This window comes from Carcharhinus amblyrhynchos, chromosome 33, assembly GCF_965287045.1.
Source record: "Carcharhinus amblyrhynchos chromosome 33, sCarAmb.v2.hapA, whole genome shotgun sequence".
Taxonomy (NCBI): Eukaryota; Metazoa; Chordata; class Chondrichthyes; order Carcharhiniformes; family Carcharhinidae; genus Carcharhinus; species Carcharhinus amblyrhynchos.
The window spans coordinates 4,649,289-4,675,570 of record NC_137356.1 but is presented as its reverse complement, the minus strand read 5'-3'; the positions used below and the strand labels follow the sequence as shown (position 1 = coordinate 4,675,570).

The 26,282-nt window shown below is 48.9% G+C and overlaps 1 protein-coding gene across 1 annotated transcript in view; it reads right to left on the bottom strand.

Annotated features, from left to right (window-relative positions):
* Positions 1 to 26,282, bottom strand: part of vav1 (vav guanine nucleotide exchange factor 1) — a 122,054-nt gene that overhangs the window by 59,228 nt on the left and 36,544 nt on the right. The window contains 1 exon segment of the mRNA XM_080216505.1: positions 22,751 to 22,867. Within this exon segment, the coding sequence (XP_080072631.1) occupies positions 22,751 to 22,867 (117 nt within the window).

Below are 26,282 nucleotides of genomic sequence, written 5' to 3'. Positions count from 1 at the left end.
GTTCAGAAAAGATTTACAGGGATAATACCAGAGTTAAAGCTATCAGGAAAGGATCAGTAGCGGTCTCTCAAAAAGCAAAGTCGTCCTAATCAAGGCGTTTAAAATTCTGAAAGGTTTTGACGGAGTGGATGCAGAGAGAATGTTTGCTCTGGTGGGGAAGGACAGAACGTGAGACCATTAATAAGGGATAGTCACTGAGAAATCCAATCGGGAAATCAGGAGGGGCTTCTTCACCCAGAGAGTGGTGGGAATGTGGAACTCGGTCCCACAGGGAAGTGGCTGAGATGAAGAATATGGATAGATTTCAGGAAAAGCTAAACAAATGATGGAACGTAGAACATAGAACAGTACAGCTCGGTGTTGTGCTGAGCTACGTCCGAACCCAAGATCGAGCTATCCCACTCCCTATCATTCTGGAGCGCTCCATGTGCCTATCCAATAACCGCTTGAAAGTTCCTAAAGTGTCCGACTCCACTATCACAGCAGGCAGTGCATTCCACACCCCAACCACTCTCTGAGTAAAGAACCTACCTCGGACATCCCTCCTATATCTCCCACCATCAACCTTATAGTTAGGTCCCCTCGTAACAGCTACATCCACCCCAGGAAATAGTCTCTGAACGTTCACTCTATCAATCCCCCTCATCATCTTATAAACCTCTATTAAGTCGCCTCTCATCCTCTGAAGAGAAAAGCCCCAGCTCCCTCAATCTTTCCTCATAAGACCTACCCTCCAAACCAGGCAGCATCCTGGTAAATCTCCTCTGCACTCTCTCCAATGCTTCCACATCCTTCTTATAGTGAGGTGACCAGAACTGAACACAATATTCCAAATGAGGTCTCACTGAGGTGCTGTATAACCCCATGACTCTTAAACTCATATGATATGAGGGAGAAGGGGATTGAGGGTTTAAATAAGCAAGGACCAGAGGCTTGAGTGGGACATGGATACTGGAATGGACTAGTTGGGCTGGATGGCCTGTCTATGTGATGAATATTCCATACATTTCCTTCTACTCATACAACCACTGAATCCTTACAGTGCAGAAGGAGGCCATTTGGCCCATCAAGCCTGCACTGACAACAATACCTCCCAGGCCCAATCCCCATAAACCCACATATTTACCCTGCTAATACCCTGACACTCAGGGGCAATTTGGCATGGCCAATCCACCTAACCAGTACATCTTTGCAGTGTGGGAAGAAACCAGAAGAAACCCACGTGGAAATGGGGAGAATGTGCAAACTCCACTCAGACAGTCTTAAAGTTTATTAATTCGTGTCATAAGTAGGTTTACACTAACACCGCAATGAAGTTACCGTGAAGATCTGCTAGTCGCCACACTCTGGCACCTGTTCGGGATGTGGAGACGTCAGCTGGGGTGGGCACAGTAAGAACTCTCACAACACCAGGTTAAAGTCCAACAGGTTTATTTGGTAGCACAAACTTTCAGAGTGTCACTCCTTCTTCCGGTGAAGACCCTCTAACAGTTTGTGCTACCAAACAAACTTCTGTGCTACCGTATGTTGGACTTTAACCTGGTGTTGTGAAACTTCTTACTGCGCCTGTTTGGGTACACCGAGGGAGAATTTAGCACGGCCAATGCACTTAAGCAGCACATCTTTCAGACTCTGGGAGGAAACTGGAGCATTTGGAGGAAACCCACGCAGACATGGGGAGAACATGCAGCCTTCACACAGACAGTGACCCAAGCTGGGAATTGAACCCTGGTCCTTGGCACTGTGAGACAGCCATGCCAACCCACTGCACCACCCTCCCAGACTGCCCTTAATGTTAACCTTGGGAAAAATAAAAAGTGACCAAAGCCTCCAGGACTGTCTGCAAGCTTCCAGGAACGAAAGATTCATTTCTTGGACAACAGCTACAAGGAACATTTATAGAATTGCGTGGTTTTTTTCTTCGTGTGAAAACTTCCATTTTCAGTTATCAAGTTATTGGAGCCAGGGAGGAAAATGAAACGTCACAAGCCTCTGATTGGCTGTTCCAGTGTAGGGAAGCAACGTAGCAAATCAATATAGAGAAGTCTCTTGGCCTCCTAAGGCCGGGTTATAAATCAGGAAATCTAAACTAAGAAAGGAAGCCAGGTTAGTTTTGACTACCCTGTTTTCACCGTTACAGGTCGTAACACATTGTAGTAGAAACAAGCCATTCGGCCCATCGAGTCTACTCCACCGTTCAGAGATATCACGACTGATCTGATGTGCGAATCCTCAACTCCACTTCCCCGCCTTATCCCCATGACCCTCGATTCCCCGACAGATTAACAATCTGTCTACCTTGGCCTTGGACCTACTTAACGCCCCACCCTCTCCAGCCCCTCCGTGGGGAAAAATTCCACAGATTCCACCCCCCTCCCCACCACCGTCGCCTTGAGAGAAGAAATTCCTCCCCATCTCGATGGAATTCAGGAAAATGAGGAGAGATCTTGTGGAAACATATAAGATTATGAAGGGATTAGATAAGATAGAAGCAGGGAGGTTGTTTCCACTGACGGGTGAAACTAGAACTAGGGGGCATGGCCTCAAAATAAGGGGGGGCAGATTTAGGACTGAGTTGAGGAGGAACTTCTTCACACAAAGGGTTGTGAATCTGTGGAAATCCCTGCCCAGTTGAGGCTCCCTCATTGAATGTTCTTAAGGCAAGGATGGGTAATGTTTTGAACGGTTAAGGAATTAAGGGTTATGGTGAGCGGGCGGGTAAGTGGAGCTGAGTCCATGAAAAGATCAGCCATGATCTTATTGAATGGCAGAGTAGGCTCGAGGGGCCAGATGGCCGACACCTGCTCCGAGTTCTTATGTTCTTATCTCTGTCTTAAATGGGTGATCTCTCCTCACTCTGAGACCATTGGGACCTCTGATCCCAAGATTCTCCCACAATCTCTCAGCATCCACTCTGTAAAACCACGCAAAACCCAATATGTGGTTCCCTCTATCGGTGCACTGCGCCCCCTCACCTCCCCCCCCCCACCCCCTCCAAGAAACACCCAGCCGCGAAGAGGTTAAAAAGAATTCGAGGGTTGTTCGGCTGAGGAGGGATAACTTTACCTAATTTGGTCATAACGCCCGGCTCAACGAAGGAAAGACCAAAAATGGTGCTGGGTGACTGAGGCCCAAGTGGATCCAATGGCCTTGCCACTATTGTGCCGGATATTCTGCCGCCTTCGCAATTTACATATTCCTAAATCAGACACTCTCGGGCCCTGCATTGTGCACATCGCACGCCAGAACTGTCTGTTCATCGTTGCAAGAATTCTGCTCACAGACTCAAGTGCTACTTCCTTTGATCTGCACACCCTCCAGCAGAAACCTCAGAATAGAATGTGCACCCTGCCCTCAAGTGAGGTGCAGCGCCTCCAGGGACTGCCCTCTCCCATCCGCAGCTTAAAATCCCATGAGGGGGGGATATTTCAATCCCAACCCGGGTCCTATCCCCGTAACCCCACCCACTTACCCTAGCTAGTCCCCCTAACACTGAGGGGACAATTTAGTCCGGCCAGTCCACCTCACCCGCACATCCTTGGACTGTAGAAGGAGACCGGAGCACCCGGAGGAAACCCACGCAGACACGGGGAGAATGTGCAAACTCCACACAGACTGTGACCCAAGCCGGGAATCGAACCTGGGTCCCTGGAGCTGTGAGGCAGCAGCGCTAACCAGATTGAGAGAAGTGAGCAGAGCGAGGCAGCGTCCTGAGGAAGGGGGTACTGGAGTGAGGGTAACATGAGGGTTGAGGATGGTACTCAGGTACTGAGGACTGCCCTGCTGTGGATGGCGGTCGGACCCCAATCCTCTTGGAGAAAGAATGGGGGACAATTTTCCTCTTCCTATCCCACCCTCACCTTCCCTCCCCCCACACACACTGTGCCCTCAGGTTGACACTGCGGTTTCCCGAGGCCTATCACAGCTGGCCATAGCTTCAATATCGGGCACTGGGTGGGGGAATGCCTCAGCCGCTGTTTCAGGCTGAAATGGGAATGAGGAAGGCAAACTTGGGAAAGGGATGAAGCAGCATGCTGGCCAGGAGCAGGAATCCTGACTTGATAAGGACACATAGAAACAGAAAATAGGAGCCGGCGAAGGCCATTCAGCCCTTCGAGCCCACTTCACCGTTCATTGTGATCACGGCTGCTCGTTCAACCCAACAGGCTAATCCCAACTTCGCCCCATATCCTTTGATCCATTTCATCTCAAGTGCTATGTCTAATTTCTTCTTGAGAACAAGCCGGGAGTCGAAGCTGGGTCCCTGGCTCTGTGAGTCAGCAATGCTAATCACTGTGCCACCATGAGCTCAAAAAAGGGGCTATCTAAATGCAAGTCTTCCTTTGTAATGGAGGGATTTGTACGTGATGTGCGCGCTGGCCTGGGTTGTTTTCTCTTCTCCTTTCAGAACAGGACATTGTTCTTGTGGGGAGGCAACACCCTCCAACAGGACCGGGGCACAACGGTGGCACAATCGTTAGCACTGCTTCCCCACAGCGCCAGGGACCCGGTTCGATTCCGGTCTCGGGCCACTGTCTGTACAGAGTCGGCACATTCTCCCCGTGTCTGTGTGGGTTTCCTCCGGGTGCTCCGGTTTCCTCCCGCAGTCTAAAGACGTGCTAGTCAGGGGGTATTGGCCACACTAAATTCCCCTTACTGTCCAAAGATGTGTAGGTTAGGGGGATTGGCCATGCTAAATTGCCCCTTAGTGTCCAAAAATGTGCAGGTTAGGTGGATTGGCCATGCTGAATTGCCCCTTAGTGTCCAAAGATGTGCAGGTTAGGTGGATTGGCCATGCTGAATTGCCCCTTAGTGTCCAAAGATGTGCAGGTTAGGTGGATTGGCCATGCTGAATTGCCCCTTAGTGTCCAAAGATGTGCAGGTTAGGTGGATTGGCCATGCTGAATTGCCCCTTAGTGTCCAAAGATGTGCAGGTTAGGTGGATTGGCCATGCTAAATTGCCCCTTAGTGTCCAAAGATGTGCAGGTTAGGTGGATTGGCCATGCTGAATTGCCCCTTAGTGTCCAAAGATGTGCAGGTTAGGTGGATTGGCCATGCTAAATTGCCCCTTAGTGTCCAAAAATGTGCGGGTTAAGTGGATTGGCCATGCTAAATTGTCCCTTAGTGTCCAAAGATGTGCAGGTTAGGTGGATTGGCCACGCTGAATTGTCCCTTAGTGTCCAAAGATGTGCAGGTTAGGTGGATTGGCCACGCTAAATTGTCCCTTAGTGCCCAATGATGTGCAGGTTAGGTGGATTGGCCATGCTAAATTGTCCCTTAGTGTCCAAAGATGTGTAGGTTAGGTGGATTGGCCACGCTAAATTGTCCCTTAGTGTCCAAAGATGTGCAGGTTAGGTGGATTGGCCACGCTAAGTTGTCCCTTAGTGTCCAAAGATGTGCAGGTTAGGTGGATTGGCCACGCTAAGTTGTCCCTTAGTGTCCAAAGATGTGCGGGTTAGGTGGATTGGCCACGCTAAGTTGTCCCTTAGTGTCCAAAGATGTGCAGGTTAGGTGGATTGGCCACGCTAAGTTGTCCCTTAGTGTCCAAAGATGTGCAGGTTAGGTGGATTGGCCATGCTAAGTTGTCCCTTAGTGTCCAAAGATGTGCAGGTTAGGTGGATTGGCCATGCTAAGTTGTCCCTTAGTGTCCAAAGATGTGCAGGTTAGGTGGATTGGCCACGCTAAGTTGTCCCTTAGTGTCCAAAGATGTGCGGGTTAGGTGGATTGGCCACGCTAAGTTGTCCCTTAGTGTCCAAAGATGTGCAGGTTAGGTGGATTGGCCACGCTAATTAGCCCCTTAGTGTCAGGGGGACAAACTAGGGTAAATGTATGGGACAGGGCCTGGGTGAGATTGTGGTCGGTGTGGACTCGATGGGCCTTCTTCTGTACTGTAGAGAGTGTATGCGATTCTCTGACTCTCGCAGTGGGAGAGTCTGGGCTGCTGCGACAGCAGGATGAGAGCAATGGGAGTGGGACAGGAAACACAACCTCAGCTGAAACAGGAAGAGGGTTTACTGCTGCAGAAACAGGAAGCCTTTCTGTTGATCGATCTAGACCTTGCAGCACTATCAATATCAAAGCCTTCCTTTGACATGCCGCCCGTTCTGTCTGGGGTTTTGAAGGAAATAAGCAGGATCAGATCGAATGCAGCCATCTCCCGCGCGCCTGTGGCCTCAAACCACCCTTCTGTCAGTGACTTGAATTGATGTAGCGCCTTTTGCAACTGCAGGGCATCCCACAGTGCCCTGCGTGCAGTGAGGTTGTTGTGCGGTGCAGTTGTAATGTCGCAACCCGGAGCAAGATAATAATGTATGGGCAAAATTACTGCCAAAATCTGAAACAAAAAACAGAAAATCTCAGCAGATCTCTCAAATCTTGGGGTGGCATGGTGGCACAGTGGGTTAGCACTGCTACCTCACAGCACCAGGGACCTGGGTTCGATTCCCGGTTTGGGTCACTGTCTGTGTGGAGTCTGCACATTCTCCCCATGTCTGTGCGGGTTTCCTCTGGTTTCCTCCCACAGTCCGACAAGTGTGCTGGTTAGGGCGCGTTGGCCGTGCTAAATTCCCCCTCAGTGTACCCGAACAGGTGCTGGAGCGTGGTGACTACAGGATTTTCGCAGTAACTTCATTGCAGTGTTAATGTATTTGTGACACTAATGAATAAATTTAAAACGCTGAGATTTTCCAGCATTTTCTGTTTGAGACAATAATGTGTCCCTGAACTCCCTTTGTTTTTTACAATAGAAGGATGTAAGAACATGTGGATTGAGGAGTTATAATTCCTTATCGTTAAGCATATAATCCAGGCTGAAGCTCCCTAAGCAGCACCGAGGGAGTGCTGCACTGCCAGGGGAGGCATTTTTCAAATGAGACATTACACCATGGCTCCATCTGCATTCTCAGGTGCCTGTAAAGAACCTCCTATTCTGTACAAGGTGGTTCTCCCTGATGCCATAGTCAATGTTCCAAATTTCAATCAGACATCATTACAACCCACATTATCAGGTCATTTTCCCACTGCTGTTTGTGAAATTATTGGTAGCCAATGACAAACATGATACAAGGTATCAAGGACCCCAGTGGTCACCAGGAGCTTTGTGACTGACTAAAGGGCTAAAACACTCTTCTCCCCTCCCCGCCAGCCCCAAAACCAGTTGTGGTGGCACAGTGGTTAGCACTGTTGCTTCACAGCGCCAGGGGCCCAGGTTCAATTCCCGGCTTGGGTGACTGCCTGTGCGAAGTCTGCACATTCTCCCTGTGTCTACATGGGTTTCCTCCAGGTGCTCTGATTCCCTGCCACCGTCTAAAGATGTGTGGGTTAGGTGGATTGGCCATGTTTAATTGGCCCTTGATGTTCAGGATAGGTGGATTGGCCATGCTAACTTGCCCCTTGGTGTCCAAAAACGTGTAGTTTAGGTGGATTGGCCTTGCTAAATTGCCCCTTAGCGTCCCAAGATGTGTAGGTTAGGTAGATTGGCCATGCTAAATTGCCCCTTGATGTCCTAACAAGTGGATTGGCCGTGTTAAATCGACCCTTAGTATCCAAAGTTGTGCCAGTTAGGTGGATTGGCCATGTTAGATTGCCCCTTAATATCCAAAGATGTGCAGGTTAGGTGGACTGGCCATGCTAAATTGTCCCTTAGTATCCGAAGATGCGCAGGTTAAGGGGATTGGCCATCCTAAATTTGGACACTAAGGGGCAATTTAACATGGCCGATCCACCAAACCTACACACACTCACGCACATAGTGATGGCTACTAATGGCCTCACCGACTACAAGATTTGATTCAAATTGGAGTGCTCCTGGGCTATATGACACCCACTTTTACTTAATTATACGTCAAAGAACAGTCCACTGTAGCGGCACTCCTGCAGACTCAATGGGCCAAAAGGCCTCTACTGCACTGTAGTATTCTGTGGTAATAATTAATAACTGAGCCTTTGTTAATGTACGGGAGAGAGTTAAAAAAAGGCGCTGTGTTCCTGTAAATGTCGGTCCCTGGTGATTTTTTGTTAAAATTAGTCCTCAGTTCTGGGAATCGCCTTCATTGCAAAAGAGCTCAGAGTGCAGCAAAAGAAATATGAAATGTTACCAAGGCAACAGGCAAGATGGTGGGTGAATTGAAGAGCGTAGCAGCCAAAGCTGGGGGCCTGTAACTGGAAATCAAATGGTCAGAAGTCTGGCTGGTTAACCACAATCACCCACTCCATCGCAAGCCCTTTCGATTCACTCCTTCTCAAACAGAAATAAAGGCTTGTCGCCATCTCTTTCTGTTTTGCTGAAACCAGTTACTGCACACTTCACTCCTGGTGACTGGTTAATAGGTAGCAGGTAACCTGCATTGGGCAAATTTTAAATTAACACGGAGGTACTGGGCTCGATTTATTCTCATCTGGGAGTTGTATGCTCTCCGTATCCCGGTGTTAGTGTCTGTATTCATAGATATCAGAGAACCCCAACAGTGCAGAAGGAGGCCATTTGGCCCATCGAGTCTGCACCGACTACAATCCCACCCAGGCCCAATCCCCATAATTTACCCTAGCTAGTCCCCCCAACACTAAGGGGCAATTTTGCCATAGCCTAACCCGCATATCTTTTGGACTATGGGAGGAAACCGGAGCACCCGGGGGAAACCCACGGGACAGAATGTGCAGATTCCGCACAGACAGTGGCCCGAGCCGGGAATCGAACCCGGGTTCCTGGCGCTGTGAGGCAGCAGTACTAACCACTGAGCCACCATGCCCATTGTTATCCTTCTCTGAAAACTGGAGCTCAGTCAACTTGTACTCTGAATCATCCACCATCAACATCCTGGGGGTTGCCATTGACCAGAAGCTGAACTGGACCCAGCCATGTAAATACTGTGGCTTCAAGGGCAGGTTAGAGACTAGGAATCCGGCGGTGAGTAACTCACCCTCCGACTCCCCAGAGCCTGTCCACCACCTACAAGGCACAAGTCAGGAGTGGGATGGAACACTCTCCATGGGTGCAGCTCCAACAACACTCAAAAAACACCATGTGGGACAAAGCAACCCACTGGATTGGCACCCCGGCTACAAACATTCACTCCCTCCACCGCTGACACTGCGCAACATCTACAATTATATCGTAGGAACTCACCGACACCTTCCAAACCCACAACCATTAACAACAGGCATATGGGAACACCACCACTTGGAAGTTACCCCCCCCCCCCCAACAAGCCACTCACAATCCTGACTTCTTTTTAATTCATTGGTGGGACATGGGCATTGCTGGCTGGGCCAGCATTTATTGCCCACCCCTAGTTGCCCCTTGAGAGTCAACATGTAGGCCAGACCGGGCAAGGGTGGCAGATTTCCTTCCCTAAAGGACATTAGTGACCCAGATGAGTTTTCCCGACAATTGTTTCATGGTCATCAGTAGATTCTTAATTCCAGATTTTTTTTTAATTGAATTCAAGTTCCTCCATCTGCTGTGGTGGGATTCGAACCCGGGTCCCCAGAACTGCTGAGTTTCCGGAATAATAGGCTAGCGATAATACCATTCGGCCATCGCCCCCTCTGGACTTGGAAATATATCAGCTGTTCCTGAGCCACAGCAATGTGGTTGACACTCAACTGCACTCGGGTAACTAGGGATGGGTAATAAATGCTGGCCCAGCCAGTGACACCCCTGTCCCACAAATGAATAAAAAAACCTATCTTAAGGCACTATCTCAATGTCAATTTATGTTGTTGTTACAAAGGCAGTTAGTAATCATAATCCATTCTCAACCACATCAGTAAGTTTAGCAACAACTTAAATTTATATAGTAACATAATTAAGAGCACTTTGCGGAAACATCGTAAAATGAAATACAACACCAAGCTATGTGAAAGGATATTAGGGTCAGATGGACACAAACTGCTGGGTTTGAAGGTGTGTCTTCAAGGAGATAAGCGAGAACGAGGGAGGTGTAGGAAGAGAACTCCAGGCCTTGCAGTCCCGGCAACTGGAGGGTGGCACAGGGGGTTAGCACTGCTGCCTCACAGTGCCAGGGACCCGGGTTCAATTTCCGGCTTGGGTCACTGTCTGTGTGGAGTCTGCATGTTCTCCCCATGTCTGCATGGGTTTCCCCCCAGGTGCTCCAGTTTCCTCCCACACTCCAAAGATGTGCAGGTTAGGTGGGTTGGCCGTGCTAAATTGCCTCTTAAGGGGATTAGCAGGGTAAATATGCGGGGTTACGGGGATGGGGCCTGGATGGGATTGTACTTGGTGCAGATTTGATGGGCCAAACTGTCTCCTTCTGCACTGTAGGGACTCTATGTTTTTGAACTAGAGGTAGAGCAATTACGATTTGGGGTGCAAGAAAGACCAGAATTAGAGGAACGCAGAGGGGGTCATGATCACATTATCTGCTTGTGTGGGAGCATGGAGTGATATGTTGGAATTTAACCACCTCATCAGACCGAGGATCACACGATCCCATCCGAGGCCACCAGAGAATGCCGTTCTGCGAGCCTCACCTGCCCCCGATTCTGGGACAGGCGAGGCAGTAAAATTCCGGTCACAGAGTCAAAGAGGTTTACAAAATGGAAACAAGCCCTTTGGCCCAACTTGTGCTGCATGCAATTTGGCCATCGCTACATTGCAACACCGACTGCATTTCAAAATCTGAAGACATGAGAGGCGCTATATAAATGCAAAATGGCTCGGATAGTTGTGCTGGCACTAAGTGTTAGATGCGTCCAGTTCGGGATCTGAGATAGGGAAGCTGGAATTGAATAATAATGTGAACCTGGAACTGTTCTTTTTTCATTCATTCATCCATGGGACATGGGCGTCGCTGGCTGGGTCAGCATTTATTGCCCATCCCTAGTTGCCCTTGGAGGGCAGTTGAGAGCCAATCGCATTGCTGTGGCTCTGGAGCTACATATAGGCCAGACCGGGAAAGGATGGCAGATTTCCTTCCCTGGTTCACATCGGTGACCCAGATGGAGTTTTTCCGACAATGGTTTCATGGTCATCAGTAGATTCTTAATTCCAGATGTTTTTTACTGAATTCAAATCCCCCCAGCTGCTGTGACGGGATTTGAACCTGGGTCCCCAGAACATTCGCTGAGTTTCTGGATTGATAATCTGGCGGTAATGCCACTCAGCCATCGCCTCCCATTTCATCTCATTCAGTCAGGTTAACCTTGCCGGTTATTTTAATACGAGTTTGCATGCTTTCATCCAGAGAGCAGGGAGCGTTCTGAACTGCAGCAAGAAAGCTTTGATAACTTATCCAGTACACACTTTCGACAAGGTCTCACACAACAGGCTACTATGTGAAGTTGGGATTGCAGGTAGTGTCATGAAATGGATAGAAAGCTGATTAGCAGATAGAAAGCAAAGGGTAGGCATAAATGGGTCTTTTTCTGATTGACAGTCAGTGACTAATGGGGTTCTGCAGGGATCTGTGCTAGGACCCCAACTGTTCACCTTATATATTAATGATTCGGAAGAGGGAACTGAATGTATTATCTCCAAATTTGCCGACGATACAAAGTTGAGTGGAAAGGTGAGCTGTGAGGAGGATGCAGAGATACTGCAGTGTGATTTGGACGGGCTGAGTGTGTGGGTGTCTGCATGGCAGATGCAGTGTAAATGTGAGGTTATCCGCTTTGGTAACAATAATAGGAAGACAGATTATTACTAGAGTGGGTGTAAATTGAGAGAGGCGGATACTCAACGAGATCCTGGAATCCTCGTGCATCAGTTGCTGAAATTAAGCGTGCAGGTACAACAGGCAGTAAAGAAGGCAAATGGTATGTTAGCCTTCATAGCGAGAGGATTTGAGTATAGGAATAGGGATGTTTTGCTGCAATTGTACAGGGTGTTGGTGAGGCCACCCCTGGAGTATTGTGTGCAGTTTTGGTGCCCTTATCTGAGGAAGGATGTCCTTGCTGTAGAGGGAGCACAGTGAAGGTTTACCAGGCTGATTCCTGGGATGGCAGGTCCGCCATATGAGGAGAGACTAAGTCGGTTAGGATTATATTTAATGGAGTTTAGAAGAGTGAGAGGGGATCTCATAGAAACTTATAAAATTCCGACAGGGTTAGACAGGATAGATTCAGAAAGAATGTTCCCAATGGTGGGGGAGTCCAGAACGAGGGGGTTATAGTTTGAGGATAAGGGGTAAACCTTTTAGAATTGAGGTGAGGAGAAATTTCTTCACCCAGAGGGTGGTGAATGTGTGGAATTCACTCCCACAGAAAGTAGTTGAGGCCAAAACGTTGTCTGATTTCAAGAAGAAATTAGATATCGCTCTTGGGGCTAAAGGGATCGAGGATATGGGGGGGAAGGGGGGGGGATCAGGATATTGAATTCGATGATCAGCCATGACCATAATGAATGGTGGAGCAGGCTCGAAGGGCCGAATGGCCTCCTCCTGCTTCTAGTTTCTATGTTTCTGCTGAGATATGAGGTGTTTCCCCTGGCGTCCAGCCACACTGAGGAGAGTGAGTGCGCGTGAGGTTAGCTCAGATGTAGCTGTGGTTGAAGGATTCTGACCAAGGCTTTGCGATTATGAGTTCAGCTGATGCAGCGAGTGCTGAGGACCTGCTGTCGAGATGCTGTGGTCAGCACCTGTATGTATGACTCACTCCAGTCAAGCATTGTGTCAAACATGATGCTTTTATCCATGCCCCGCCCTCCCCAGCAGTGCTAACCACCGTGCCATCCTTCTTCCTAAGGATTTATACATGTATCCAACATGCTTGTATCCAGGCTGGCACGGTGGTTACCATTGGTTAGTACCAGGGACCTGTGTTCGATTCCAGCCTTGGGTCACTGTCTGTGTGGAGTCTGCACATTCTCCCCATGTCTGCATGGGTTTCCTCCAGGTGCTCCGATTTCCTCCCACGGCCCAAAAGACGTGCAGATTAGGGTGCATTGGCCGTGATAAATTCTCCCTCAGTGTCCCCAATCAGGCACCAGATGTGGCGACCAGAGGATTTTCACAGCAACTTCATTGAAGTGTGAATGTAGGCCTTAGGTGTGACACTAATAAATAAACTTAAACATGAGTGTGTGTATGAGTGTGCATGTGTGAGTGTGAGCGTGTGTGAGTGTGCGAGTGTGTGTGTGTGTGTGTGTGAGTGTGCATGTGAGTGTGTGTGAGTATGTTTGAGTGTGTGTTAGTGTGTGTGAGTGTGTTTGTGTATGTGTGTGAGTGTGTGTGAGTATGTTTGAGTGTGTGTTAGTGTGTGTGAGTGTGTTTGTGTATGTGTGTGAGTGTGTGTGAGTATGTTTGAGTGTGTGTTAGTGTGTGTGAGTGTGTTTGTGTATGTGTGTGAGTGTGTGTGAGTATGTTTGAGTGTGTGTTAGTGTGTGTGAGTGTGTTTGTGTATGTGTGTGAGTGTGTGTGAGAATGTATGTGTGTGTCTGAGTGTGTAAGTGTGAGTGAGTGTGTGAGTGTGTGTGTGAGTGTGTAAGTGAGTGTGTGAGTATGAGTGTATGTGTGAGTGTGCATGTGAGTGAGCACGTGAGTGTGTGTGTGTGAGTGTGTGTGAGGATGTGTGAGCATGTGTGTGTGTGTGTGTAAGTGTGAGTGAGTGTGTATGTGTGTGTGAGTGTGTAAGTGAGTGTGTGAGTATGAGAGTGTGTATGTGAGTAAGCATGTGAGTGTGTGAGTGTGTGTGTGTGTGAGCATGTGTGAGTGTGTGTGTGTGAGTGTGTGTGCGTGTGTGAGTGTGCGTGTGTGAGAGTGAGTGTGTGTGTGTGAGTGTGAGTGTGTGTGTGTGCGTGAGTGTGTGTGTGAGTGTGTGTGTGCGTGTGCGTGTGTGTGAGAGTGTGTGTGTGTGTGAGAGTGAGAGTGAGTGTGTGTGTGTGTGTGTGTGAGAGTGAGTGCGTGTGTGAGTGTGTGTGTGAATGTGTGCGTGCGCTCATACGGAATGCGTTTTGGTGAGAATAATCCATTCTTTACCCACAACTCTGTCTCCAAACTGTTTGATTCTGTGAAAATAGGTTCTGTGAAAATAGGGCCTTTGACTAACGCCTTTCGAAGGGGAAGGACCATATTAGGCACAAACTCAAGTTTCTCAACTAACACCTTGCCTTGTTCCAATCTTCTGTCAGTGGTTCGAAGGTTACTGTGCTGTACAGCAACACCACACCAAAGCAACTCTGCGCACCTCTCCGTTCCACTTCCCACTAGAAACCACTATCAGCAGTAAAAGTTACAAAGCAGGCCAGCTACATCCTGACTGAGCTCGCAGCCCAGAAAGCAACTTGACAGACTATCCAAAGAGCAACACCTTTCAGATCTCATGGTTGAAAAATAACAAATGATTGCCAAACATCCGTATCAACTCTAACTAAGTGGCTTTACGGTAAATCTACACGATTCGGGTAAAGAGGGCAGCTGATTATATTCAAGTACCCTTTAGTCAGGGAGGCAGTGGCACAGTGGTAATGTCAGTAGACTAGAATCCGGAGATCCAGCGTAATGCTCTGGGGACCCAGGTTCAAATCCCACCACGGCAGCTGGTGAAATTTGAATTCAATGAAAAAAAATCTGGAATTAAGAATCTACTGATGACCATGAACCCGTTGTCGGAAAACAATCAGCTTCACTGGAATCACAGATTTTTACAGTGCAGAAGGAGGCCATTCAGCCCCTCATGTCTGCACTGACCACAATGCCCCAGGCCCTACCCCCACAGCCCTATGAAATTACCTTAGCTAGTTCCCCTGACACTCAGGAGCAATTTAGCATGGCTGATCCATCAAACCTGCACATCTTTGGACACTGAGGGACAATTTAGCATGGCCAATCCGCACATCTTTGGACACTAAGAGGCAATTTAGCACGGCCAATCTACCTAACCTACACATCTTTGGACACTGAGGGACAATTTAGCATGGCCAATCCGCACATCTTTGGACACTAAGAGGCAATTTAGCACGGCCAATCCACCTAACCTACACATCTTTGGACACTGAGGGACAATTTAGCACGGCCAATCCGCACATCTTTGGACACTAAGGGGCAATTTAGCATTGCCAATCCACCTAACCTGCACATCTTTGGACAGTAAGGGTCAATTTAGCATTGCCAATCCACCTAACCTGCACATCTTTGGACAGTAAGGGTCAATTTAGCACGGCCAGTCCATCTAACCCACATATCTTTGGACTGTGGGAGGAAACTGGACCACCTGGAGGAAGCCCATGGAGACATGGGGAGAACACGCAAACTCCGCACAAACAGTGACCCAAGCCGGGAATCGAACCCGGGAGCTGTGAGGCAGCTGTGCTAACCATTTTGCCGCAATGCTGCCCAAACTAATATCCTTTAGGGAAGCAAATCTACTGTCCTTTCTGAGTCTGGCCTAAGTGTGACTCCAGAGCCACAGCAATACGGTTGACTCTCAACTGCCCTCTGAAAGGGAGGGGCACATATTGTAAAATGAAAAAATAAAAAAATGAATGAATGAGTAAATCTCAACACGGAAATGTTTCTCTGGGGTTGCTGATCTGTGCAGAGAGCTCCCGGCCTGAACGGGGGACCAGCAATGCTTTTGGAAGGCTGGAAATCCCTCACCAGGTCTGACAGCAGCTGCGGAGACGGAAAGAGAGGGCGCGATTTTCCAGACCTTCCTGCTGGTGGGATCTTTGAGCTCCCAATGCAGGAGACCCCTCCACGGCGGGGTTCCCTGGCTCAGTGGGACGGACAAGTCACACAAAATGCTGTAGGCATCGGTGAGACCAGAAGATCCCAATGATGAGACACCTCCGCCACTGGGCGTGGGGTGGAGCGAGGATAACCCAGCCTCCAGTTATTGTTTCAAAGCCCTGTTCAGATTCCGAAATGGACATTAACTTTGTTTCTAACCCACCGTCTCTGACGAGCCTCCTGAGTTTTTGCGGCATTTGATGCCTGTGGAGTGTTTGCAAGGTTGGGCGGGAGGGTGAGCTGTGAGGAGGATACAGAGATCCATCAGCCTGGTTTGGACAGGCTGAGTGAGCGGGCATCTGAATGGCAGATGCAGTATAATGTGGATAAATGTGGGGTTACCCAATCTGGTAGCAAAAACAGGAAGACAGTTTACTATCTCAATGACCATTGATTAGAGGGGGGAATGTGCATCGAGACCTGGGTGTCCTTGTAAATCAGTCACTGAAGGCGAGTGTGCAAGTGCAGCAACTAGTAAAGAAGACAAATAGTGGGAAGAATTTTCACTCCAAGACTGTCCAAGGTTCATGGACCTCTGCATGATCCTGCCCTCCACCCGTGGCAGGGCAAAATTTCACCCATTGTGTTGGCCTTCATAGCGAGAGGATTCGAGTACAGGAGCAGGGGTGTCTTGCTGTAATTACACAGGTAAGGCCACACCCGGAATATTGCGCACAGTTTTGGTCTCCTTATCTGAGGAAGGATGTCCTTGGTCTAGAGGGAGTGCAGAGAAGGTCTAACAGACTGATCCCTGGGACTGAGGTATGAGGAGAGAGTGAGTCAGGTTAGGATTCTATTCGCTGGAGTTCAGACGAATGAGACAGAATCTCTTAGAAACCTATAAAATTCTAACAGGAATAGACAGGGTAGATGCAGGGAGGATGTTCCCAATAGTGGGGGGATCCGGAACCAGGAGTCTGAGGATACAGGGTAGACCGCTTAGGACTAAGATGAGGAGAAATGTCTTTGCCCAGAGAGTGATGAGCCTGTGGAATTCACTACCACAGGAAGTAGTTGATGCTAAAACATTGAATGTTTTTAAGGAGTAGTTGGATATAGCTCTTGGGTGAAGGGGATCAAAGGATATGGGGGGGAATCTGGGATCAGGTCACTGAGTTGGACGATCAGCCATGGTCATAATAAATGGTGTAGCAGGCTCGAAGGGCTGAATGGCCTCCTCCTGCTCTTGTTTTGTATGAATACTCAGGGCACAATTCCCATTTGGAACATGGTTTTGCCTCTAGGGCGCGATGGTAGAGGAGAGAAATGATATCATTACATTTATTCCCGCCAACACCTCATCAACTTACATCATTAAGCTTTTTCAATCGCAGGCCCAGGCAAACGGGCAATGGGCAGGAATTGCCTTTGAGCAGGTGCCAGTCAGGAAGCACCTGGTGCGCCCGAGGGATGGGGAGGGAGGAAGATCTCCTGGCAGGCTTGCCCTTGGGTCAGGTCAAGATGGCCAACAACAGGTCCAGGCAGTGGGCGGTCAAGGGCGTCACCCGGCCCGACTGTCTGGCCCTCTACTGCGGTGACATTGACAGCTGGGTGGCCCTGAAGAGGGAGCAGGCGGTGACCACTGGCATGGTCTTCCACGACTAGTTGGCACTATGGAATCTGGGCTACACTCCGGGTGATGATACTTTGATGGGTTTGTTCATTAAGTTTCCTTTGATGTTTCCTCACCAGGGCTGTCACCATCCCCCACCCCCCACCCTGCCCCCGACAACACCTCTCATTTGTGTTTAATTTGTTGATATTTTAGTCTATATAGAGGAAGGACGAGACACTATTTGAGGAGCAGAGGCTCTGAGACTCAATAGCTCAATAAACTCTCCCCATAAGGGAATACTCACTGGCTGGAATTTCCCTGGTATGCCTGCTCCAATTCCGGGGAACGGCATTCCCCATTGGACTCGGGCGGGATCGTATGAACCTTGGGCAGACGTGCCGGTAAAACTCCACTCTGTCTCTTGGTTTTGGCTTCATCAACTGCCTTGAATCCCCCACGTACCCCATCCTCACCCCACTCTCCCCCCCCGCCGACTCCCCTCCATCCCACCCTCCCCCCTCCCCTCCACCTGCTCCCCCCACTGTGTTTAAGGAATGCGTTCTGAGATTTTTTTTCTCTGAATTAATTTCAGGAAATGGTGATTCTGGTAACCGATACGGATAGCCTGTTCATAGAAATCCTGATAGCATCGATTCACAGAACTACAGCCTGGTTACAGTTCTGAGTTCAGTTCAGTTCAATTCAGTCCAATCAGAAGTCTCACGACACCAGGTTTAAGTTCAACAGGTTTATCTGGAATCACGAGCTTTCGGAGCACTGCTCCTTTCATCGAGTGAGTGCAGAGGTGGGTTTCACAAACACAGCATATATAGGCCAAGAATGGAGGCATAGGCTATTTTCTAAATAGGAAAACGCTTAGGAAATCAGAAACATAAAGGGACTTGGGATTCCTTGTTCAAGATTCTCTTAAGATTAACGTGCAGGTTCGGTCGGCAGTTAGGAAGGCAAATGCAATGTTAGCATTCATGTCGAGAGGGCTAGAATACAAGAGCAGGGATGGACTTCTGAGGCTGTATAAGGATCTGGTCAGACCCCCATTTGGAGTATTGTGAGCGGTTTTGGGCCCCTATCGAAGGAAGGATGCGCCAGCCTTGGAAAGGATCCAGAGAATGATCCCTGGAATGAAGAGCTCATCATATGAGGAATGGCTGCGGGCTCTGGGTCTGTACTCATTGGAGTTTAGAGGATGAGAGGAGGGGGGATCTTATTGAAACTTACAGGATACTGCGAGGCCTGGATAGAACGGACTTGGAGAGGATGTTTCCACTAGTACAACCAGAGGGAACAACCTCAGGCTAAAGGGACGATCCTTTAAAACAGAGATGAGGAGGAATTTCTTCAGCCAGAGAGAGTGGGGAATCTGTGGAACTCTTTGCCACAGAAGGCTGTGGAGGCCGGGTCATTGAGTGTCTTTAAGACAGAGATAGATAGGTTCCTGATTAATAAGGGGATCGGGGTTATGGGGAAAAGGCAGGAGAATGGGGATGAGAAAAATATCAGCCATGATTGAATGGTGGAGCAGACTCGATGGGCCGAGTGGCCTAATTCTGCTCCTATGTCTTATGGTCTTATGGATGCAATTGAAAGATAATGGTTGGAATGCGAGTCTTTACAGCTAATCAATTCTTTGAAAGTGACAGACAGTGCAATAGGAGAGGCAGATAATCACAGGCATTGATTCCAGGGATGGTGGGACTGATGTATGAGGAGAGATTGACCAGGTTAGGGTTGTTTTCACTGGAGTTCAGACGAATGAGGGGGGGAATCTCATACAGACTTACAAAATTCTAACAGGACCAGGTAGGGTAGATGCAGGGAGGATGTTCCTGATGGGGGGGGTCCAGAACCAGGGGTCACAGCCTGAGGATTCAGGGTAGACCATTTAGGACAGAGATAAGGAGACATTTCCTCACCCAAAGAGTGGTGAGCCTGTGGAATTCATTACCACAGGAAGTAGTTGATGCCAAAACATTGAATATATTCAAGAGGCGTCTGGATATAGGACTTAGGGCGAATGGGATCAAAGATTATGGGGAGAAAGCAGGATTAGGTTATTGAATTGGACGATCGGCCATGATCGTAATGAATGGTGGAACAGGCTCGAAGGGCCGAATGGCCTCCTCCTGCTCCTATCTTCTATGTTTCTGTGTTTCTATTCCAACCATTATTTTGCAATTGTGTCTGTGTCTATATATGCCGTGTTTGCGAACCCAACTCTCCACTCACCTGATGAAGGAGCGACGTTCCGAAAGCTCGTGATTCCAAATAAACCTGTTGGACTTTAACCTGGCGTTGTGAGACATTCTAACTGTGCCCACCCCAGTCCAACGCCGACATCTCCACATCACAGTTCAAGGGCCAGGCTGTGAAGCCATCCCCAAGTTTGTATTTTTTGCTCTGTCATGTTAATTTTTCTAAGTTCTTTTCTTAGAATCATAGAATCCCTACAGTGCAGAAGGAGACCATTCAGCCCATCAAGTCTGCACCAGCAACAATCCCACCCAGGCCTGACCCCCGCAGCCCCACACAGTTACCCCACTAGTCTCTCTAACCCCCGCATCCGTGGACCCTAAGTGTCAATTTAGCACACCTTTGGACCGTGGGAGGAAACCGGAACACCCGGAGGAAACCCACACGGGCATGGAGAGAATGTGCAAACTGCTCACAGACAGTGACCGAACGATGAATCAAACCCGGGTCCCTGGAGCTGTGAGGCAGCTGCGCTAACCACTGTGCCACTGTGCCACCTCATTTTCAATAACAGGAAAGCATTTTAAAACTTGTCTCTTCAAGCGAAAGAAGGGATCCAACAGGGAGGTTACCAGGAAATCATTTTTTAAGAGTGGATAACTGGTTCAGATTGGAAGCAAAGATGGGAGAGAACAGGATACAGGACTCAGGCTAAACAGCTGGATGCTGTGATGGGGAGACTGTAGGATGGGCCCTCTGGAAAGAGATTAAAGACTGTCTGGGCCAGCTTTGTAATGAGGTAAGATCAGAGAGAGAGTCCTCAAAAATTCAGAAGCACCAAACGATATAGATCAGAAGGAGTCACATTATTGCTGCTGTTATATAATTGGGAGAAGCTGTGCAGTGGGCAGTAAATTACTGAGGAACTGGGAGTCTGCCATCATTGCAAAGCCTCAGACCTTATTCGGTTGTGGAATATGAAAGGATATTCAGGATGCAAAGCATGGGGTGAGTTCGACCCGGAGCCCTCGATCATTTTATTGATGTTGTTCATCAAGGAGAGTTGGGAGGGGCAGCATCGTTAGATCTGTGCTGCTTAACTTAGCTCGATTTACCCAGCCATTACTTTAGTCAGCTTATTACAGACTGCTGGCACCCTTTAGATGTTTTAGTTGACCCCTTCCCCTCCCCACCCCTCATGTCTCAGTGGTCAGCACTGCTACCTCACAGAGTCTGGGACCTGGGTTCGGTTCGGTTCCTGGTTTGGGTCACTGTCTGTGTGGAGTCTGCACATTCTCCTCGTGTCTGCGTGGGTTTCCTCCCACAGTCCGAAAGTGCTGGTTAGGGTGCATTGGCCGCGCTAAATTCTCCCTCAGTGTAACTCAAACAGGTGCCTGAGTGTGACAACTAAGGGATTTTCACAGTAATTTCATTGCAGTGTTAATGTGACATCAATAAATAAACTTAACATCCTTGAACTTTGCCCACTAATGTCCTCAGAGGGATCTTTGTCGGAATTCTCCCACCTCGCTCGCGATGGGGATTGGAAGGGGCGAGGGGCGGACAATGGGAAGGGGTGTTGACCTCGGGTGGGATTTTCCAGCCCCGTAGAAATCATAGAATCCCTACAGTGCAGGAGGAGACCATTCAGCCCATCAGATCTACAGCGACAACAATCCCACCTAGGCCTTATCTTGTAACTCCATCTATTTACCCCGCTAATCCCTGTAACCCATGCATCACTAAGGGGCAATTTAGCACGGCCAATCCACCTAACCCGCACATCGTTGGAGTGTGGGAGGGAACCGGAGCACCCAGAGGAAACCCACATGGGGAGAATGTGCAAACTCCACACAGACAGTGTCCCAAGCCGGGAATCGAACCCGGCGCTGTGAGGCAGCAGTGCTAACCACTGGGCCACCAATCTGCCCTGGTGTCTCGGGTCAAGCCAGGCTGTAAAGCCCCTCCATGGATATGGAGGCTAGTTGGGGGAGAGCAGCTGTTTTAAGATATTGCCCAGAAGAAGCAGGTAAATTGGTTATTAACAGTTGTCAAGGCACTCTGAAACTTGGTGGCAGGGTGGTATCACTATGACTGCACAGTTCTCAAGAGCGCCTGCAAGAGATGGAAATACCCAAGTCGCGTTCATTTTTGTTTTGAAGAAAAGAGATGATGAAAAATGATATGAAGCTTCAGCAATGGAAGAAAAGCCTTCCCTGCTTCACTTCCCAACCCCTTCTCAATCTCCTTGCATCGCTTCCTGGCCTGTGTCACCTCCATTATCTCAATGCTTACCGAGATATAACTTCTACTCGTTGTGTCTTTACAGGTTTCTGACTGACTCGAGCATGCTCCCCCCCTCATTCTTGTGGCTTTGGCCAAAACCCAGAATGTGATAACACGATCACATCTGGTTTCAGACCTGTGAAAGTTCAATCTGTTCCATCCCGGCCCATTCTACAACCGGGCCCCGCCAGGTCCCAGGCTTTGCACATCTGCCCCACCACGTTCCACGGCCACACTTTCACAGAAAGCCTGGAGATTTCACCCTGGTCAATATTTCTCCCACAGTGAACACGGCGAAAGCAGATCAACTGGACAGAAAATAGAATCATAGAATCCCTATAGTGCAGAACGAGGCCATTCGGCCCATCGAGTCCGCACCAACAATGATTCCACCCAGGCCCCATCCCTGGAACCCGACATATTACCATGCTAATCCCCCAACACTAAGGGGCAATTTAGCACGGCCAATCCACCAAACCTGCACATCTTTGGACACTAAGGGGCAATTTAGCATGGCCAATCCACTAAACCTGCACATCTTTGGACACTAAGGGGCAATTTAGCATGCCCTATCCACATAACCGGCACATCTTTGAAGTGTGGGAGGAAACTGGAGCACCCAGACAAAACCCATGTAGACATGGGGAGAACATGCAAACTTCACACAGCCAGTGAATCCAAGCCAGGAATCGAACCTGGGTCCCTAACGCTGTGAGGCAGCAGTGCTAACCACTGTGCCGCCTTAAAGACCCAAACAGTTCTGGTCAGTGAATTTGGAAGGTTCAATAAATACTTCAGTTAATTCAGATAACCAAAGAGTTGGTGGCAATTCTTCGCCCCGATTTCATATAACTCAGCAGGGTTCTCCAAGAACTTGGTTCACAAAGAAAATCTGCAAAGCTTCAAGAGTTAAGTCGTGTGAAAATTAATCCTATGTCCTTGCAGTTTTTAATTTCCCGAGGAAAGCCAGGCATTGAGAGTGAGATTTGAGTTTGAATTTTGGTTACAGTACCTTGGCGAAATCTCGTACGTCAAACAGGTCGAAGGCTTCGAATAGCTCGCTCTTTTTCATGTTGAACTTTTCACAGCACGCGTTTAAAAAGGTCCGGATGTTCTTCAGGCAAAGAAACTGCAAAATGAGAAGTACACGTGGAATCAATTCACCAGAAAGGCCACACTTGGAATACAGTGTACAATTCTGGTCACCCTATTATAGAAAGGATATTATTAAACTAGAAAGAGTGCAGAGAAGATTTACTAGGATGCTACCGGGACTTGATGGTTTGAGTTATAAGGAGAGGCTGGATAGACTGGGATTTTTCTCTCTGGAGTGTAGGAGGCTGAGGGGTGATCTTTTAGAGATCTATAAAATAATGGGGGGCACAGATAAGGTCAATATCAACATCTTTTCCCAAAGGTAGGGGAATCGAAAACCAGAGGGCATACGGTGGCACAGCGGTTAGCACTGCTGTCTCACAGTGTCAGGGACCCGGGTTCGATTCCTGGCTTGGGTCACTGTCTGTGTGGAGTTTGTATGTTCTCCCTGTGTCTCTGTGGGTTTCCTCCGGGTGCTCCGGTTTCCTCTCACAGTCCAAAGATGTGCAGGTTCGGTGAATAGTGAAAAGTATTGTTTCTTGCGTGCTATACAGACAAAGCAAACCATTCATTGGCCGTGCCAAGTTCTCCCTCAGTGTACCCAAACAAGCTCCAGAGTGTGGCGACTAGGGGATTTCCATAATAACTTCATTGCAGTGTTAACTTGTGACTAATAAATAAACTTCTACTTTTTAGATTTAAGGTGAGAGGGGAGAGATACAGAAGGGTCCAGAGGGGCAATTTTTTCACACAGAGGGTGGTGAGTGTCTGGAACGAGCTGCCAGAGGTAGTAGTAGAGGCGGGTACAATTTTGTCTTTTAAAAAGCATTTAGACAGTTACATGGGTAAGATGCGTACAGAGGGATATGGGCCAAATGTGGGCAATGGCGACTGGCTTAGGGGTTTAAAAAAACGGTGGCATGGACAAGTTGGGCTGGAGGGCCTGTTCCCATGCCGTAAACCTCTCTGACTCTAATATTAAAACCCCCTGCATACGATGTGTCAATCCTGCCCCCAATCCTCCCAGTGCCTTTTCACCATCTTTAGTCTCGCCATTTTGTGCTGATGGAAAGACGAGCAGGCAGGGACAGGCCCAAAGAAAAGTCTTTGCATTCATATAGCGCCTGTCACGACTTGGGGATGTCCCAATATCCTCGCGAGGCAGCCTCAAGTAGCAATGAGCTGACTGGATAATCCAAAGGCAAAATATAGCAGACGCTGGAATCTGAAGAATGGAGCCAACATTTTGAGTCTAAGGGTCATCCCAACTCGAAATGCTGGCTCTATTCTCTCTCAGGAAGAAGTCTCACAACACCAGGTCACCTGACGAAGGGGAAAAGCCCCGAAAGCTAGTGGCGTTTGCTACCAAATAAACCTGTTGGGCTCTAACCTGGTGTTGTGAGACTTCTTACTGTGTTTACCCCAGTCCAACGCTGGCATCTCCGCATCTATACTCTCTCCACAGATGCTGCCAGACCCACTGAGATTTTCCAGCGTTTTCTGTTTTGACCAGATAAACTGCGCGTTGGTAACATTCCCGCGAAGATCCTTTAATGTTTTTGCTCTGGTTAGAAGGCGCTACATAAACTCAAGGTTATTGTTGTGTCACCAGCCTGGTCGGAAGTTGGTTGTTGATTTATTTGTTGTGTATGGGGTACGGAAAGATGCACACTCACAGATTTAGCCAGGAACGCAGAAGGTATCGGGAATATACTGTTCAGTTCTGGTCGCCACACTACCAGAAGGATGTGGAGGCTTTGGAGAGGGCACTGGAAAGATTTACCAGGATGTTGCCTGGTATGGAGGACATTCGCTATGAGGAGAGGTTGGAGAAACTTGGTTTGTTCTCACTGGAACGACGGAGGTTGAGGGGAGACCTGATCGAAGTCTACAAGATTATGAGAGGCATGGACAGAGTGGATAGTCAGAAGCTTTATCCCAGGGTGGAAGAGTCGGGGGCACAGGTTTAAGGTGCGAGGGGCAAGGTTTAAAGGAGATGTAGGAGGCACGTTTTTCACGCGGCGAGTTCCTGGAACTCGCTGCCGGGGGAGGTAGTGAAAGCAGATACGATAGTGACTCTTAAGGGGCGTCTCGACAAATACATGAATAGGATAGGAATAGAGGGATATGGTCCCCAGAAGGGTAAGGGGTTTTAATTCAGTCGGACAGCATGGTTGGTGCAGGCTTGGAGAGCTATTTATTAACAGAAATAAACTGCCCAGAGGCCCCAGTCCCTACATTGCCTTCTACATGTCTTCAGATTGTCTTCTGCCGAAGAGAGGACTCCACCCCCTGAACTGGAGCACCCAGAGGGAACCCACAGAGACATGGGGAGAATGTGCAGACTCCACACAGGCAGTGACCCAAGCCGGGAATCGAAGCCGGGTCCCTGGCGCCGTGAGGGGGCAGTGCTAACCCACTGTACCACCCAAAATTGAATTTGAATTTCACCATCTGCCGTGGTGGGATTCGAGCCCAGGTCCCCAGAGCATTACGCTGGGTGTCTGGGTTACTGGTCCAGCGACAATACCACTATGTCACTGCCTCCCCCCAGGAATGGCAGTACTTTCCTTCCATCGAAAGGAGCGGCTGGAATATCGCGGTGACACTGTTACTTGGAAGCAATCCTCCATATCAGAATCACCTCGCTGTGTTCCACGGGACTGCGCGAAAACTAAAGCGAGTATTCCACTGCGGAATGAGGAGAAACTCTTTCTCACAGAGGGTTGTGCGACTTTGGAACTCTCTGCCTCAGAAGGCAAGGGAGGCCGGGACTACTGAATATCTCGAAGACAAAGACAGATTGTTGGAACAAAAACAGAAACTGCCAGAAAGTCTCAGCCGGCCTGACAGTATCCGTGGAGAGAGGACAGAGCCAGCGGGCGGGAATTGTCGACCTCACTTGCCCGGAAAACCCTGCCCGAGGTTAATAGGACCTTCCCGTTGTCCCCCCCTCACTCGCTCTGATTTCCGTGGCGGGCGGGATGGGGGGAGATGTGCGCCAGTATTTTGGGTCTGGATGATCCTTTGTCAGGGGTTCTTGTTCAGGTTATCAGGAGGGGGTAGATGGGAGTGTGGAATTAGAAACACAAACAGATCTTATTGAATGGGAGGAGCAGGCTCGAGGGGCTGAATGGCCTATTTCTGCTCCTAGTTCATAGGTTTGTCTGTTCACCTCGGTGGAAGTAACTCTAAGCCGGTTGCTCGGTGAGAGGCAGAGAAATTCGGAAGACGGGACAGTAATCCTGGTTTCACGCTCTAGCCGGAATCTTATCACCGTTCACACTGGCAGGAGTTCCCCACCCTCCCCTCAGTGAGGGTGGTCTGGCTGGATGCCATATTCTCCGACCTCACCACAGCGGGAATGTGGTGTGACTGGCACGGTAAGGTCACGCCCAGCGTCTGATTTGACTCAATGTTGAAGGAAATACAAATTCACATTGCAGAGA